This window comes from Amphibalanus amphitrite, unplaced genomic scaffold (genome assembly GCF_019059575.1).
Source record: "Amphibalanus amphitrite isolate SeventyFive unplaced genomic scaffold, NRLGWU_Aamphi_draft 000088F_arrow, whole genome shotgun sequence".
NCBI lineage: Eukaryota > Metazoa > Arthropoda > Thecostraca > Balanomorpha > Balanidae > Amphibalanus > Amphibalanus amphitrite.
Window position 1 is genome coordinate 214,437 of NW_024881584.1, and position 12,565 is coordinate 227,001.

Below are 12,565 nucleotides of genomic sequence, written 5' to 3' on the forward strand. Positions count from 1 at the left end.
ATAGCCCCCCTCCCGTTTTTCTGCAATAACTTCCAAACCGCTTGACGGATCGACGCCAAACTTTCAGTACCTTCGGCTGCATCAATTTGACACCTTGTGTCAAAATTTGAACTTCGTAGCTACCATAGGTCGGCCGGAAATGACGTCTGAGTGACGTCATGTTCGTCCGATTTCGACGCAAAACATTGAACCACGGCAATCACTCCCAAGAGCTCAGTTTTTAAGTTAGATCCAATTTCTTTGCATGAAAGAACTCAGAATTGACCGCGCTATCAAACTGCTATCTCGGATTTTCAAAATTTTGAAAATTTCGAAAATTTTATATAATAATATTCAAAATTTATATTTTTATATTTTTTTCAAAAAGTTTTTGACTTTTCGAAAAAAAAACGGAATATATGTGACAGAACGCATGATTATGACTAACTCTAGCAAGTTTTAGCTAAATATCTTCAAAAATGGCCAAGTTATACGCATTATTGCAAAAAATTCACAATTATTAATTTTTCAAATCAATTTTTCAGTACGTATTTGGCATCGTACACCAATATAAATGGCACCATCGTGTTCCTGAGCTCAAACTGCATCCAATAGACACCTTTTTTGTTGAAAAATTTCAACTTCAAAATTTGACCTTTTTTGACCTGAAAGTGACCTGACCTAAGCTAAATTCGACTCAAAATGACCTCGAATGACATAGACGACATCAAATTCGAAATCTATGGCCTAAATGGACCATAAAACATGTGTCACGTGACCGACGCATGATATAATATTTTCGTGACCTGTGATGACCTGACCCTGACCTGAAAATCAAAGTACAAGCTTGGTACCCGCAAGGTATCTAGAGCATCTGTTCACGAGTGTTGAAACCAAAAATGAGCCTGATCTGACTTGTAAGACGGCGGCCAGAGCCCAAAATGTGAACAAGCCAAAGTGCTAATAATTTTTACTTTGACCTGACCTGTGACGTCATCGGTGACCTCGAGGTCAATGAAATTAGGTTTTGCTCGACAGTTTTTCCGGGGCTATCAGACGCCGTTTGAATTTTGACGATCGGCCCAGTAGTTTCGGAGTTAGGAGGGGGGCTATGAATAGCCCCCCCCCCCCCCCCCCCCAGTAGGGCGTGTTATACACAGACCCCAGTGGGGCGCGGGTTAACATGCATTCCAGTTTTTATTGAGTCCAAGTTTCGGATTTATGAATTCTTAGTAAAACATTTTTTATCAAAATCTAATATTTCCTTAATAACGAGATAGCCATTTGAACGACAAAGAAGAATCGTATACCTACCTATTTTTTGTTACCTCTGGTTTCCCTAAAAGCCTAAGACGTTAGAGGTGTTTGAAGTTTTCGAGTTTTGAAGCGAATATTTTGTGACATAACGTCATCCAAACGTAATGTTTTTGTGTTAACAAATTAAAATGGTATTCACCTCAATTTTTAAGCAGCACGTCAATTTGTACGATAAGGTACATACATACCCTAGGAAGTTTGGCGCCGCTGGCTGGCGAAAGACGGGAGAGGCCAGATATTCTGCCCCCTCCCCCGGGGGATAACTGGCAGTCATATTTACCTACCATTCCAATAGTTTGCAGGCGCCTCCCACCTGTTGAACTGCCAGCCGCTTGCGAGCGCTTGCGCAACTGCGAAACCTTGCAATGTTACGGCGAAAAAAGAGCAAACATTCCGCAGAGTGTAATCCTATTTGCGCAAGCAAGGATTCGGGGAATGAATGCCGCGCTCGGCCTCGATCATTTACGCGTTGTGTCGCAATGCGGTACGTTGCATACAGGGTTGGGCAGATAAATTGGGACAAAATATATATTTGCATTTAGAACGCCGTAGCTTAGAAATTTGTAAACATAGGCATTTCAAATTTGGATCACATATTGTCACACCAATTTTACACATTTTCACCAAATATGGTCACCGTGGTCCACCTGCATCAGTCCTTATCGGTGCCTGGAATGGCCGCACGCGCGGCGAGATCTCCCGTCTGAAATGGCTCGTAATTGTAGCCAACTGATACTGCTGAGGCTCACCACAGTCATATGGGGACGTTCGTTAGGCTCACCCGCAAAAACGCCCCAGCAACCAGAACTTGTGTGGGCTGAGGTTTAATGAGGAAGGGGGTATTTTCCCTTGGGTAGAGTTTTTGGGATCCTCCGTTTCAGGAGATTTTGTATTTAATTTACTGTATGCCGGGGAGCTGACTCCTCGAAGAGCATCACTCCATGCAGGATGTTGCCTTCTTTCATCTTGTTGATTCGAACTGCCGGAATAATGGTTAGGTACTAGAGATGCCACAAATTTGCAATTTCATTACCCGCCCCGCCCCGCAGCTACCCCTTGCCCAGCCACAACTACCCGCAAGCTGATTTTGGCTGAGCCGAACCCGCAAAAAAAACGCAATTTTAAAAACCTGTTTTTGCAAGAAAAAAATACAGCTGGGTCAATGCTAAAGCTATATAAACCTTACTTGCTTCATTGCTGTGCAGAAAAAGACAGCCAAACAAATAGTAAGGACTTTGACTTGAAATTGCTTTGCTAAGTCCTCAGGAAGTGCACACTGGATAGTGGAAAATGAATAATGCATAAATACATTTGAAATTCCTTTCTGAAAAAATGCAGTAAAATCTTTCTCCCACCTTACCCTTCAGCATTGGCTGAGGATCAAAATTTCACTCTGGCTTCCTCTCAATGTTAGGCTTCTGGAATGATATTGTTATCAAAATGAATGTTGATATAAAAAGATATGCGATTTCCAGTTAAAAATAAATAGTGACACGGTGAAAAATGAGTATCCAGTCGATCTACACATAAAACAAATCATGCAAAATCCCAGCCAAAACCAACTAACCACCAATGAACCACGCATTTAAACATGCGTCAGAACCGTCACCAACAGCTGATTGCAAGGAATGTTACAGCGACTAAATTATTGCAGCCGTAGTTAATGCGAACTTGTTGCGAAAACACCGTTGTATAATGCATATTCATGTGTCATTCTGATAAAATTATTTTACAAAACAGCTAAAGTTTTACAATTCAGAGGTTAGTCACCGGTTAAGAAATAAAGAGACAGTAAATACTAAATTAAATGTAATAATTTTATACTTTATAGATGGTCTTGGTAATGCTCGGTAATCCTTTATCGGCATACAAATGATAAGGACGTAAAAAGAAAAGAAATAAATGCGACCAGCTACGTGGTTTTGTAACATGCATAACTGCTATTTTGAGGTATTCAAAAACCAAGACAGAAAAATTGATTGTAAATCTTTTATTGCGTCATCAATGACAGCTTTCCTTCACATCAGACCAAAATTGACGCAGTCAAATGCCAATCCTTGTCAGAATGTCGGAAGTGCGTCAGTATTGTATTGCGTTATGTTTGGGGGCTGCATGCCAGTCAATATTTTGATTTTTTGTGAGGGTAATTGGTGTGTTATTTTCGTAATATAGGGTGGGACAGAACATAGAAGAGGATAGGCAATCAATGAATTTGCATCAAATTTTGTTTAGCTGATAGCTCTTTTTTATGCGGACCAGACGCAGATAAAGTAACATGTGGCATTTGCTCTGTTTTTCAACATCTCATTTGAGTCTGGGTTCTTCCATAATATATATCTAGCAAGGCCTCGTCTAACATGTTAACTGGGGGGGGGGGCTAAACCCCCGCAGTCATCGACCTGGCCCCCCCAGTCAGGGCAAAAAGTCACTACTGGGGGGGGGGGGCCGGCAATAGCCAAAAGGCAAACTAATTTTTATTTCGAGGCGTCAGTGCACATAAAAACAAATGCGTAAACGAAACGATGCAATGTGAGCACATTGAAATACCTCATTACCTAGGGCTGTTATGTGTTTATTTTGTTTACCTGAACCTTTTTTTCGCTCAGCAATGCGTTACATTTCGTCTTTTCAGGCGCCCAACTCCGTGTCCCGGATATTCTTTTTTCATAAATTTAGTCCGAACCTTTTGAATGGAAGGATTCACAAGTACAGAGCCCCCGCTAAGCAGAGCTTTGCGTTGGCCCTGCCCTCTACCCTCCGATCGCGCAATTCGTGATCTATGGCAGAATTTAGAGCCCAAAGTTTAACGTATGCACATAGCCGCACACGGCCGGTCCCCTCACTGACTTCGAATGGCTACGGCCTGCCACCAACCGTAGGTAACCATGTAGTCGCCAGGAGGGTCATAAAGATCGAGCGATGTCGCGCTTCGAACCCGGACTGTTATAACCGAGACGCGTGCCCTCACCACGCGGAGTCCAAGGCTCTACCGGCAACAATTTCTCCTTTAGGTATCAATCTGTTGTTTCTGTCTTCGCCCCTCGGGGCGTCAATCTCTTGTTTTTGCCTATCGTCGTCCTCGCTAGCGGCGTCCAACTTCTGGCTGGACGGTCACCGGTGTGCGGCTAGAGTAGCTCCTAATCGTAATGAAGCAGGCTCCCGTTCTGGGTGGTCGTACGCAGGCGCAGATGCCAGATTGGTGGTCTGTCTGTGGGGACGGGAACTCTGACAGCTGGATTATCTAAAGAAGTCGGCATGGAGTCCTGGGGGGCAAATGCCAGCCACTTAGGGTCCCAACGGGCCTCAAAGCACTACTACACGGGGTAATCTTCATTTTTGTTTAGTTTATAGCCTCTGACGACCTTAAGGTTGTGTTGAAGATCCACTGCGATTACGGAGAATCCACCTGAGAAGCCATCAGTCTCCAAGTTGATACACAGGCATCTGGTCTGAGGGGGCCCTAGTGGGAAAATACCTATAGTTCTATAGCCTTGGAAAATACGGTCTCCACTCAGATTGACCATTAAAGCCTGGTATGGATCATATAAAACCAGTGTGGGCTACCATAGAGGCCGAAATATAGGTCCAGACGTTGGCATTAGCCTTCAGAGATCGGCATCGAGCGCTCAGAGGGGCCCATCTGAAACCGATGTGGTTCGCAAAAAAATACATATGTGTGTGGGCCCTCGACATAAGGCTCGGCATGCAAATTCCTTAGACAAGGCACTGCCACTCAATCACACGCTCAACAACGAGAAGTGTGATTATTATTGCCTGATGGGGCAATGTGAGGGGGCTATAAACTAATAGGTATACAAGCATGGGTCGGATGGCCTACTATTTTTTTTTAGTTTTCAAAAAAAAAATTCATGGTATCAGGGCTGTGATGAAAAATAAGTGGTCTAAATCCGGTGAGAAAACAGGATTTGGGGGTACCCTAGGTTTGGCTCCTTCAGTCTCTGGCCCCCCCAGTGAAAATTCCTTAGACGAGGCCCTGATATCTAGTGCATGCACACTGCACATATACTTCAGTTCAGCTTCCTATAAGGTTGCTCTCAGGTTCTTTTATGTTTTATGGAATGCTTTCATCAGCATTTATTTTTGCTTTGTAGTTTGTTGCTTGTACCCTGGTTTGGTCATTGCTAGACTGTGGATGCTATTGCTGGTTGTTTTCAGTTTTGCATTTGGAATGTGCTTCCTTGATATATTTCTATATTTGGTTCTGTTTTAAAAGTTGTTTTGATGAATATTGTATTGTCAACCTGAGCAAATGCACTTGGCATTGTGTTTTACATCTAATAAAATAAAATAAAATTTATAGGTTCTAAAGTCTGACCGCCAAATACCCGCCACACGACAAGTTTTGCTTCTCGAACCCGCCAAAAACCCTGCGGGTTTTGAAAACCCGCAGAAAGCGGGTTCGCGGGTTCAAAAGTGGCATCTCTATTAGGTACCCTGTAATGGCGAACCCCCTCCCGGTTCCGTAAAATAAGGGGGCCCCACGTGACCGTCATGGAAGTCACCGAGTGGAATACCATCACCGATGTCTGCTGCATTCTTTTTGGAACTAAGATCACGTCTTCTGGGCTGGTTGCGATGTTACATGGTGTTTGCGGTTGTTCATATGTTCGGTTATGGGGATACCGTCGTCGAAAAAGACCTGCACGTGCTTGCTCGCCTCTCCAAGCCCTTCAAGAGGAAACAATTTTTTTTAACGTCACAGCTGCTTCAACATCTATGTTGACAGGTTGATATGCATCAATGCATAAGAGTACATGTTTGAGGTGCTGGTATATCGCTTTCTCATGGCGCGGCTACCTTCGTTGTAAGCTCGCGCCACTGTTTTCGCGAGGATCCTCTGATTTAACTGAATTTTGCCTTTTAGCCCCCCCTGGAGAACCGGGGGAGCGGCCGGTGTCAATGCAATTGGTATGTAAGGATGAGTCAATATCATCTCTTCCTCCAACGTTTACGTCTGTTCGATACACACTACTTTCAGCCATTTGATGGAGCATAATTAGAGTATTGGCACGCATGTGCGCGCGGACTAAGTTGATAGTGGCTTGCTTAAGCCCACGTTCTGTGACCAGCCGACTCAAAATTGCAACGCAACCTGCATAACATGGAAACGTATTCATTAGCCTATATTTATTTTCAAAAATTATCTTTATCACTCACAAAATAGTCGTTTTAGAGGAAGTTAAAATTTGTCCCAATTTATCTGCCCAACCCTGTACTGGCGCCGCGTACCTACCTGACTTCCTCATAGGTACGCTATTCGCGCCTGGAACTGTGCGTGAATTTTGTCGCTCGTTTCCTTGGAAGTCGTCTACAATTAAGCGAAAAAAAAAACATATTTTGATCGATGATTGCAAGGCAGATGCATTTGCTCGTTCAATTGAAACTCGTGCTTTCTTGAAAGTACCCCGCGTCGGTGCGTCGGTGCGTCGGAACCATCAAGCCCAACCGAAGGAAGGCTGCTAAAATTGAGAGTCACCAAACCAATTGAGTCCCAATGGAGTTCCCCAGGTCAATTGGTTAATTCTCTTAGATGAAAATATGAAAAGAGATACATAACCGAATCTATCTCGCTCTACCTCTTCCTCTATCCCCCTCTTTGCCTGGCTCCCTTCTCTCTCTCTCTCTCTCTCTCTCTCTCTCTCTCTCTCTCTCTCTCTCTCTCTCTCTCTCTCTCTCTCTCTCTCTCTCTCTCTCTCTCTCTCTCTCTCTCTCTCTCTCTCTCTCTCTCTCTCTCTCTCTCTCTCTCTCTCCTTCCATTCTCTCTCTTCACTCTCTTCTCTCCCCACTTTCCAGCTCTCCTCTTTCTCTCCTCGCTCCTCTCGCTTTATAATCGTCCGTTGTGATCTACATATTAATGTTTGGCTGGTTACGGTATTGTGTAGTTGAGTCTGAGCTGCTGCCCGCACCTAATATCGACGCGCTCCGTGGGCGACTGGTCAGAACCTCGAGCGTCTGCCCCCGGAGGGTTCCCGGAGACCCTCCGGACCCGGGTATCTACGAGACACTGGACACCAGGACACGTGTGTGCTTCCTAGATTGCGTGTTTCCAAACGCTTATGCTGTGCCTGACCGCCAGGGCGCCATGTGACCATGGTTCCGTCCAGGGGCGCCGTGTGACTAGTTCCGTCCCTAGCCGCCAGGGGCGCCCTGTGACTAATTCCGTCCCTGGCCGCCAGGGGTGCCCTGTGACTAGTTCCGTCCCTGGCCGCCAGGGGTGCCCTGTGACTAGTTCCGTCCCTGGCCGCCAGGGGTGCCCTGTGACTAGTTCCGTCCCTGGCCGCCAGGGGTGCCCTGTGACTAGTTCCGTCTCTGGCCGCCAGGAGAGCCGTGTGACTAGTTCCGTCCCTGCCCGCCAGGGGCTCCGTGTGACTAGTTCCGTCCCTGTCCGCCAGGGGCGCCCGGTGACTAGTTCCTCTTCTGTCCGCTAGGGGCGCCCTGTGACTAGTTCTGTCCCTGCCCGCCAGGGGCGCCGTGTGACTAGTTCTGTCCCTGCCCGCCAGGGGCTCCGTGTGACTAGTTCCGTCCCTGTCCGCCAGGGGCGCCCTGTGACTAGTTCCTCTTCTGTCCGCTAGGGGCGCCGTGTGACTAGTTCCGTCTCTGTCCGCCAGGGGCGCCGCCTGGAGCCGTCGGAGCGGGTGACGGTGGAGGCCACCCCGTCTGGCTCTGTGCTGACTCTGCGCCAGGTGACGGCCGACGACAGCGGCAAGTATGTGGTGCGCGCCGGCCAGGAGGAGTGCTGGGCCTCGCTGGCGGTCGAGGGGCCGCCCGAGCCGCCGTCCGGCGTACCCAACGTGTGCCGCATCAGCCAGCAGTGAGTGGCGCCGGACCGGCTCCCGGCCGGCCGCGCCGCGTGGCCGGACGCCGTCAGACGGGGCTCCCTGCTGGGAATGGTGCTGAGTGCTGACCATGAGTGGAGAGCCGCAGACGATGGCTAAGGCGCCTTTGCAACCATTATCTGACGGTATAAACCGTCCACTGCGAACTGTTTTTGCACTGTAAAACCCTCCCCAATAATTTCAGTTGTGTAATAGAATAATAAATAAGGAAATTTGTATACTTTTCTCAGACCACGCGTCAATGCTGCTTGTGTGTTTGTGTCTGTTACGTGTCCGCTGCCCCCGCGGTGACGGGTCGTGACGAGTCCGGTGGCCGGCAGTGACCAGTCCTGTGGCCCGCAGGGCGATCACGCTGTCCTATCACCGGCAGGTCGATCACGCTGTCCTATCACCGGCAGGGCGATCACGCTGTCCTATCACCGGCAGGGCGATCACGCTGTCCTATCACCGGCAGGGCGATCACGCTGTCCTGGTGCGGCCCGCCGTTCGATGGCGGCAGCATGGTGACCGAGTACCAGGTGGAGACGGCCGACGAGCCGCGCCGCTGGCGGCTGCTCGTCGACCACTGCCGCTCCACCTCGGTGGTCGTCGACGCCGACGGGCTGGCCGAGGCGCCCTGCTTCCGCGTGCGCGCCGTCAACAAGCACGGGTGCAGCGCGCCGGGGCTGGAGGCGGCGGCGCCGGCGTTCAGCGCCGACCGGCCGGCCGACGGGCCCACCGACGGGCCGGGAGACAACGAGGACGACGAGACGGACGGTGAGCGGCGGCGGCCGTCATACAGTCAGCAGCTGTCGTGCTGTCAGCAGCTGTTATACTGTCAGCATCTGTCATACAGTCAGCAGCGGTCATACAGTCAGCAGCTGTCGTACAGTCAGCAGCGGTCGTACTGTTAGCAGCTGTCGTACAGTTAACAGCTGTCATACAGTCAGCGGCCGCCATACTGTAAGCAGCTGTCGTACAGTTAGCAGCTGTCGTACAGTTAGCAGCAGTCATACAGTCAGCGGCCGCCATACTGTAAGCAGCTGTCATACAGTCAGCAGCGATCACCCCATACCTCAACGACTGACAGACGAACGTAATAAGTGAAAACGCAGATTTCCAGGTTTTGTTTCATTAGAAGTGTGTTGTTCAAAGCTAACAATGTGTAAATTCGGTGCGAGTGAGACGGATCAGCGCCTCTCAGGTCCTGAGATCAGCAGCCGTGCTCCCGCCGCGGCGCTGTATCGTTAGCTCGTCTGGCGGGCCCGCCCGTCCTCTCTCCACTGACCCTCCACCCCTCTGTCCGCAGTGGGGGCGCCGTTCCCCCATCGGCACGTGACCCTGACGTCGGGAGTCGATTTCGGAGCGCTGTACGACGTCCAGGAGGAGCTGGGCAAGGGCCGATTCGGCATGGTCCATAAGGTACGCCGCCGGGGCCCTACAAGACGCCGCGTAACTGTACTTCTATCTGCAGCAGCAGCCTGTCAACATTGGGCTGACTAATTGACCTTCAATTCGTCATGCATTCAATTCGTCATGTTATGTAATTATTTGCTATGATGGTTCTGGCAGCCAGTTTTATTAATAGTAGAAGCAATGGCAAGCGTTAACAAATTTTCACTGTTTGCCGGATTTTAAAATGGTTCGAGCTCTGTTAAGCATGACTGCTGCGGCAGCGCCACCGTCGTGCTTGGGCTGTCCCGCGCCTGTCGCGCTGCCGGCGGACGTTCCTCGTCCCGTCCACCGCCCGTCCCGTGGGCCGCTGACCCTCCCCCCTCCGCCCTGTCCCGCGGGCTGCTGACGGAGTTCCCCGCCCCTGTCCCGTGGGCTGCTGACGGAGCTCCGCGCCCCTGTCCCGCGGGCTGCTGACGCCCCACCCTCCTTCCCGTCCCCAGGTGGTGGAGAGGAGCACCGGTAACCGGTTCGCGGCCAAGTTCATCAAGTGCATCAAGCTGGCGGACCGGGCCAAGGTGGGCGAGGAGATCGCCATCATGAACCAGCTGGACCACCCGAAACTGCTGCAGCTGGCCGCCGCCATCGACCACGGGCGGCAGATGATCATGCTGCTCGAATAGTGAGTGCCCGCCGCCGCCTGGCGGGCGTGGCGCGGCCGCCGGGGGAAGGGGGGGGGGGGGTCGGGTGAGCAGTTCCGCCGTCCTGTCTGTGCGGGGGGGGGCTGCTGCCAGGGAGTGAGGCAGTGTTGCTGAGTACCGTGGCTTACTGTCAGGGAGTAACTGCTAAGTTCCCGAGTAGGTGCGCTAATTCAGCTTTGCGTTCCCGGCCGTACTGTTTATGGCTGTTCGGGCGGTGTGTGAAGCCGTACGTTATCCGACTGTCTGTACCGACTGAGGCCGCTCCCCGCCGTGACTGTTGATGCTTGCTCTGACACCGAGTAGCTGTTCCCCGCCGTGCATTACCTGACTGTGTGTTCCGACAGCGTCTCCGGCGGGGAGCTGTTTGAGCGCGTGGTGGCCGACGACTTCACGCTGACAGAGCACGAGTGTGTGCTCTTCATGCAGCAGATCTGTAGCGGGGTGCGCTACATGCACGACAACAACATCATGCACCTCGATATGAAGGTAGGCCGAGCACCTCGACAGGAAGGTAGGCCGAGCATCTCGACATGAAGGTAGGCCGAGCTCGGATCGAGCCCCGTCCGGTCTGCCAGCGCTCTGTGAGCGCCACGCCACCGCTCCAGGCCACCCTGGCCCATTGCAGTGCTAGTAATTGGCATCCTCATAATCTGACCGAGCTCCACTTGGCCACCAAAGTCCCACCATTCACGGAGCCTTGCTAACCTGTGCTGCCCGTCTCTCGCAGCCGGAGAACATCCTGTGCATCACCAAGTCGTCTCACATGATCAAGATAATCGACTTTGGCCTGGCGCGCCAGTACTGCGAGTCGGAGCCGACCCGGGTGATGCTCGGCACTCCCGAGTTCATCCCGCCCGAGATCATCAACTTCGAGCCCATCAGTCTGCGCAGCGACATGTGGAGTCTGGGCGTCATCTGCTACATCCTGTGAGTAGCAGCCAGTCCGGCGGCGCAGCACTGGTCGGGGTGCTCCGAGAGGCGGGGTCTTGCGGTGCTCTGAGAGGGAGTCAGGGTGTTCTGAGAGGGACTCAGGGTGTTCTGATGAGTCAGGGAGTCAGGTTGTTCTGATGAGTCAGGGAGTCAGGGTGTTCTGATGAGACAGGGAGTCAGGGTGTTCTGATGAGACAGGGAGTCAGGTTGTTCTGATGAGTCAGGGAGTCAGGGTGTTCTGATGAGACAGGGAGTCAGGGTGTTCTGATGAGACAGGGAGTCAGGGTGTTCTGATGAGTCAGGGAGTCAGGGTGTTCTGATGAGACAGGGAGTCAGGGTGTTCTGATGAGTCAGGGTGTTCTGATGAGTCAGGGTGTTCTGATGAGACAGGGAGTCAGGGTGTTCTGATGAGACAGGGAGTCAGGGTGTTCTGATGAGACAGGGAGTCAGGGTGTTCTGATGAGACAGGGAGTCAGGGTGTTCTGATGAGACAGGGAGTCAGGGTGTTCTGATGAGACAGGGAGTCAGGGTGTTCTGATGAGACAGGGAGTCAGGGTGTTCTGATGAGACAGGGAGTCAGGGTGTTCTGATGAGACAGGGAGTCAGGGTGTTCTGATGAGGCAGGGAGTCAGGGTGTACGGGGGTTGGGTAGTTTCTGTGTTCAGCTAGTATCGCTGGCATTGTTTATTGTCCCGAGGTATCAGGCTGTCCCCCGCCGTTTGCTGACCGCCCTCTCCCCTCAGTTTTTCGGGTCTCTCCCCGCCGTCTGCTGACCGCCCTGTTCCCTCAGTCTGTCGGGTCTCTCCCCGTTCATGGGCGACAACGACGCCGAAACGTTCGCCAACATCACGCGCGCCGAGTTCGATTTCGATGACGACGCGTTCGACGCCGTGTCCGACGCGGCTAAGGAGTTCATCACGAGCCTGCTGAGAAAGCGACAAACGTGAGAGGCACCGCGGGACGGAGGGACGGGGGGACGGGGGAGGCACCGCGGGACGGAGGGACGGGGACGGGGCAGTGGCCGGAGGAACGGGGGGGGCGGGGAGGGGCCGCTGGCACGGTTGGGTGCGATACGACCCCACTGGGACGTATGTACAGGTGTGGGAGGGCCCCACGGACGGATGGACTAGGACGATTGTTGGCTGCGTAGCACTGCTTCCGCAGGTGACGAATTAGATAAACGTATCAGGCTGTCAACTCGCCTCGCTCAAATTTTGGGTGATTTGTTGACGGTTTTCAGTTTCCGAAATTGTGTATGTTTTTTAATTGGCTCTCACCTGTCAGTATGTGCAGCCGTGTTCTGACTGTGTGCTCCGACCGTCAGCTGACTGTGTGTGTGCTGACTGTGTTCTGACTGTGTTCTGACTGTGCGCTCGGACCGTCAGCTGACCGTGTGCGTTTGTAAGACCA

At 51.3% G+C, this 12,565-nt stretch overlaps 1 protein-coding gene across 1 annotated transcript in view; it reads left to right on the plus strand.

Annotated features, from left to right (window-relative positions):
- Nucleotides 1-12,565, plus strand: part of LOC122379995 — a gene marked incomplete at its 5' end in the record, with an annotated part of 246,265 nt that overhangs the window by 213,327 nt on the left and 20,373 nt on the right. Inside the window, 7 exons of the mRNA XM_043362728.1 lie at nt 7,926-8,128; nt 8,608-8,909; nt 9,442-9,554; nt 10,028-10,206; nt 10,570-10,711; nt 10,953-11,152; nt 11,946-12,098. Coding sequence (XP_043218663.1) covers nt 7,926-8,128; nt 8,608-8,909; nt 9,442-9,554; nt 10,028-10,206; nt 10,570-10,711; nt 10,953-11,152; nt 11,946-12,098 — 1,292 coding nt within the window. The remainder of the gene's footprint in view (nt 1-7,925; nt 8,129-8,607; nt 8,910-9,441; nt 9,555-10,027; nt 10,207-10,569; nt 10,712-10,952; nt 11,153-11,945; nt 12,099-12,565) is intronic.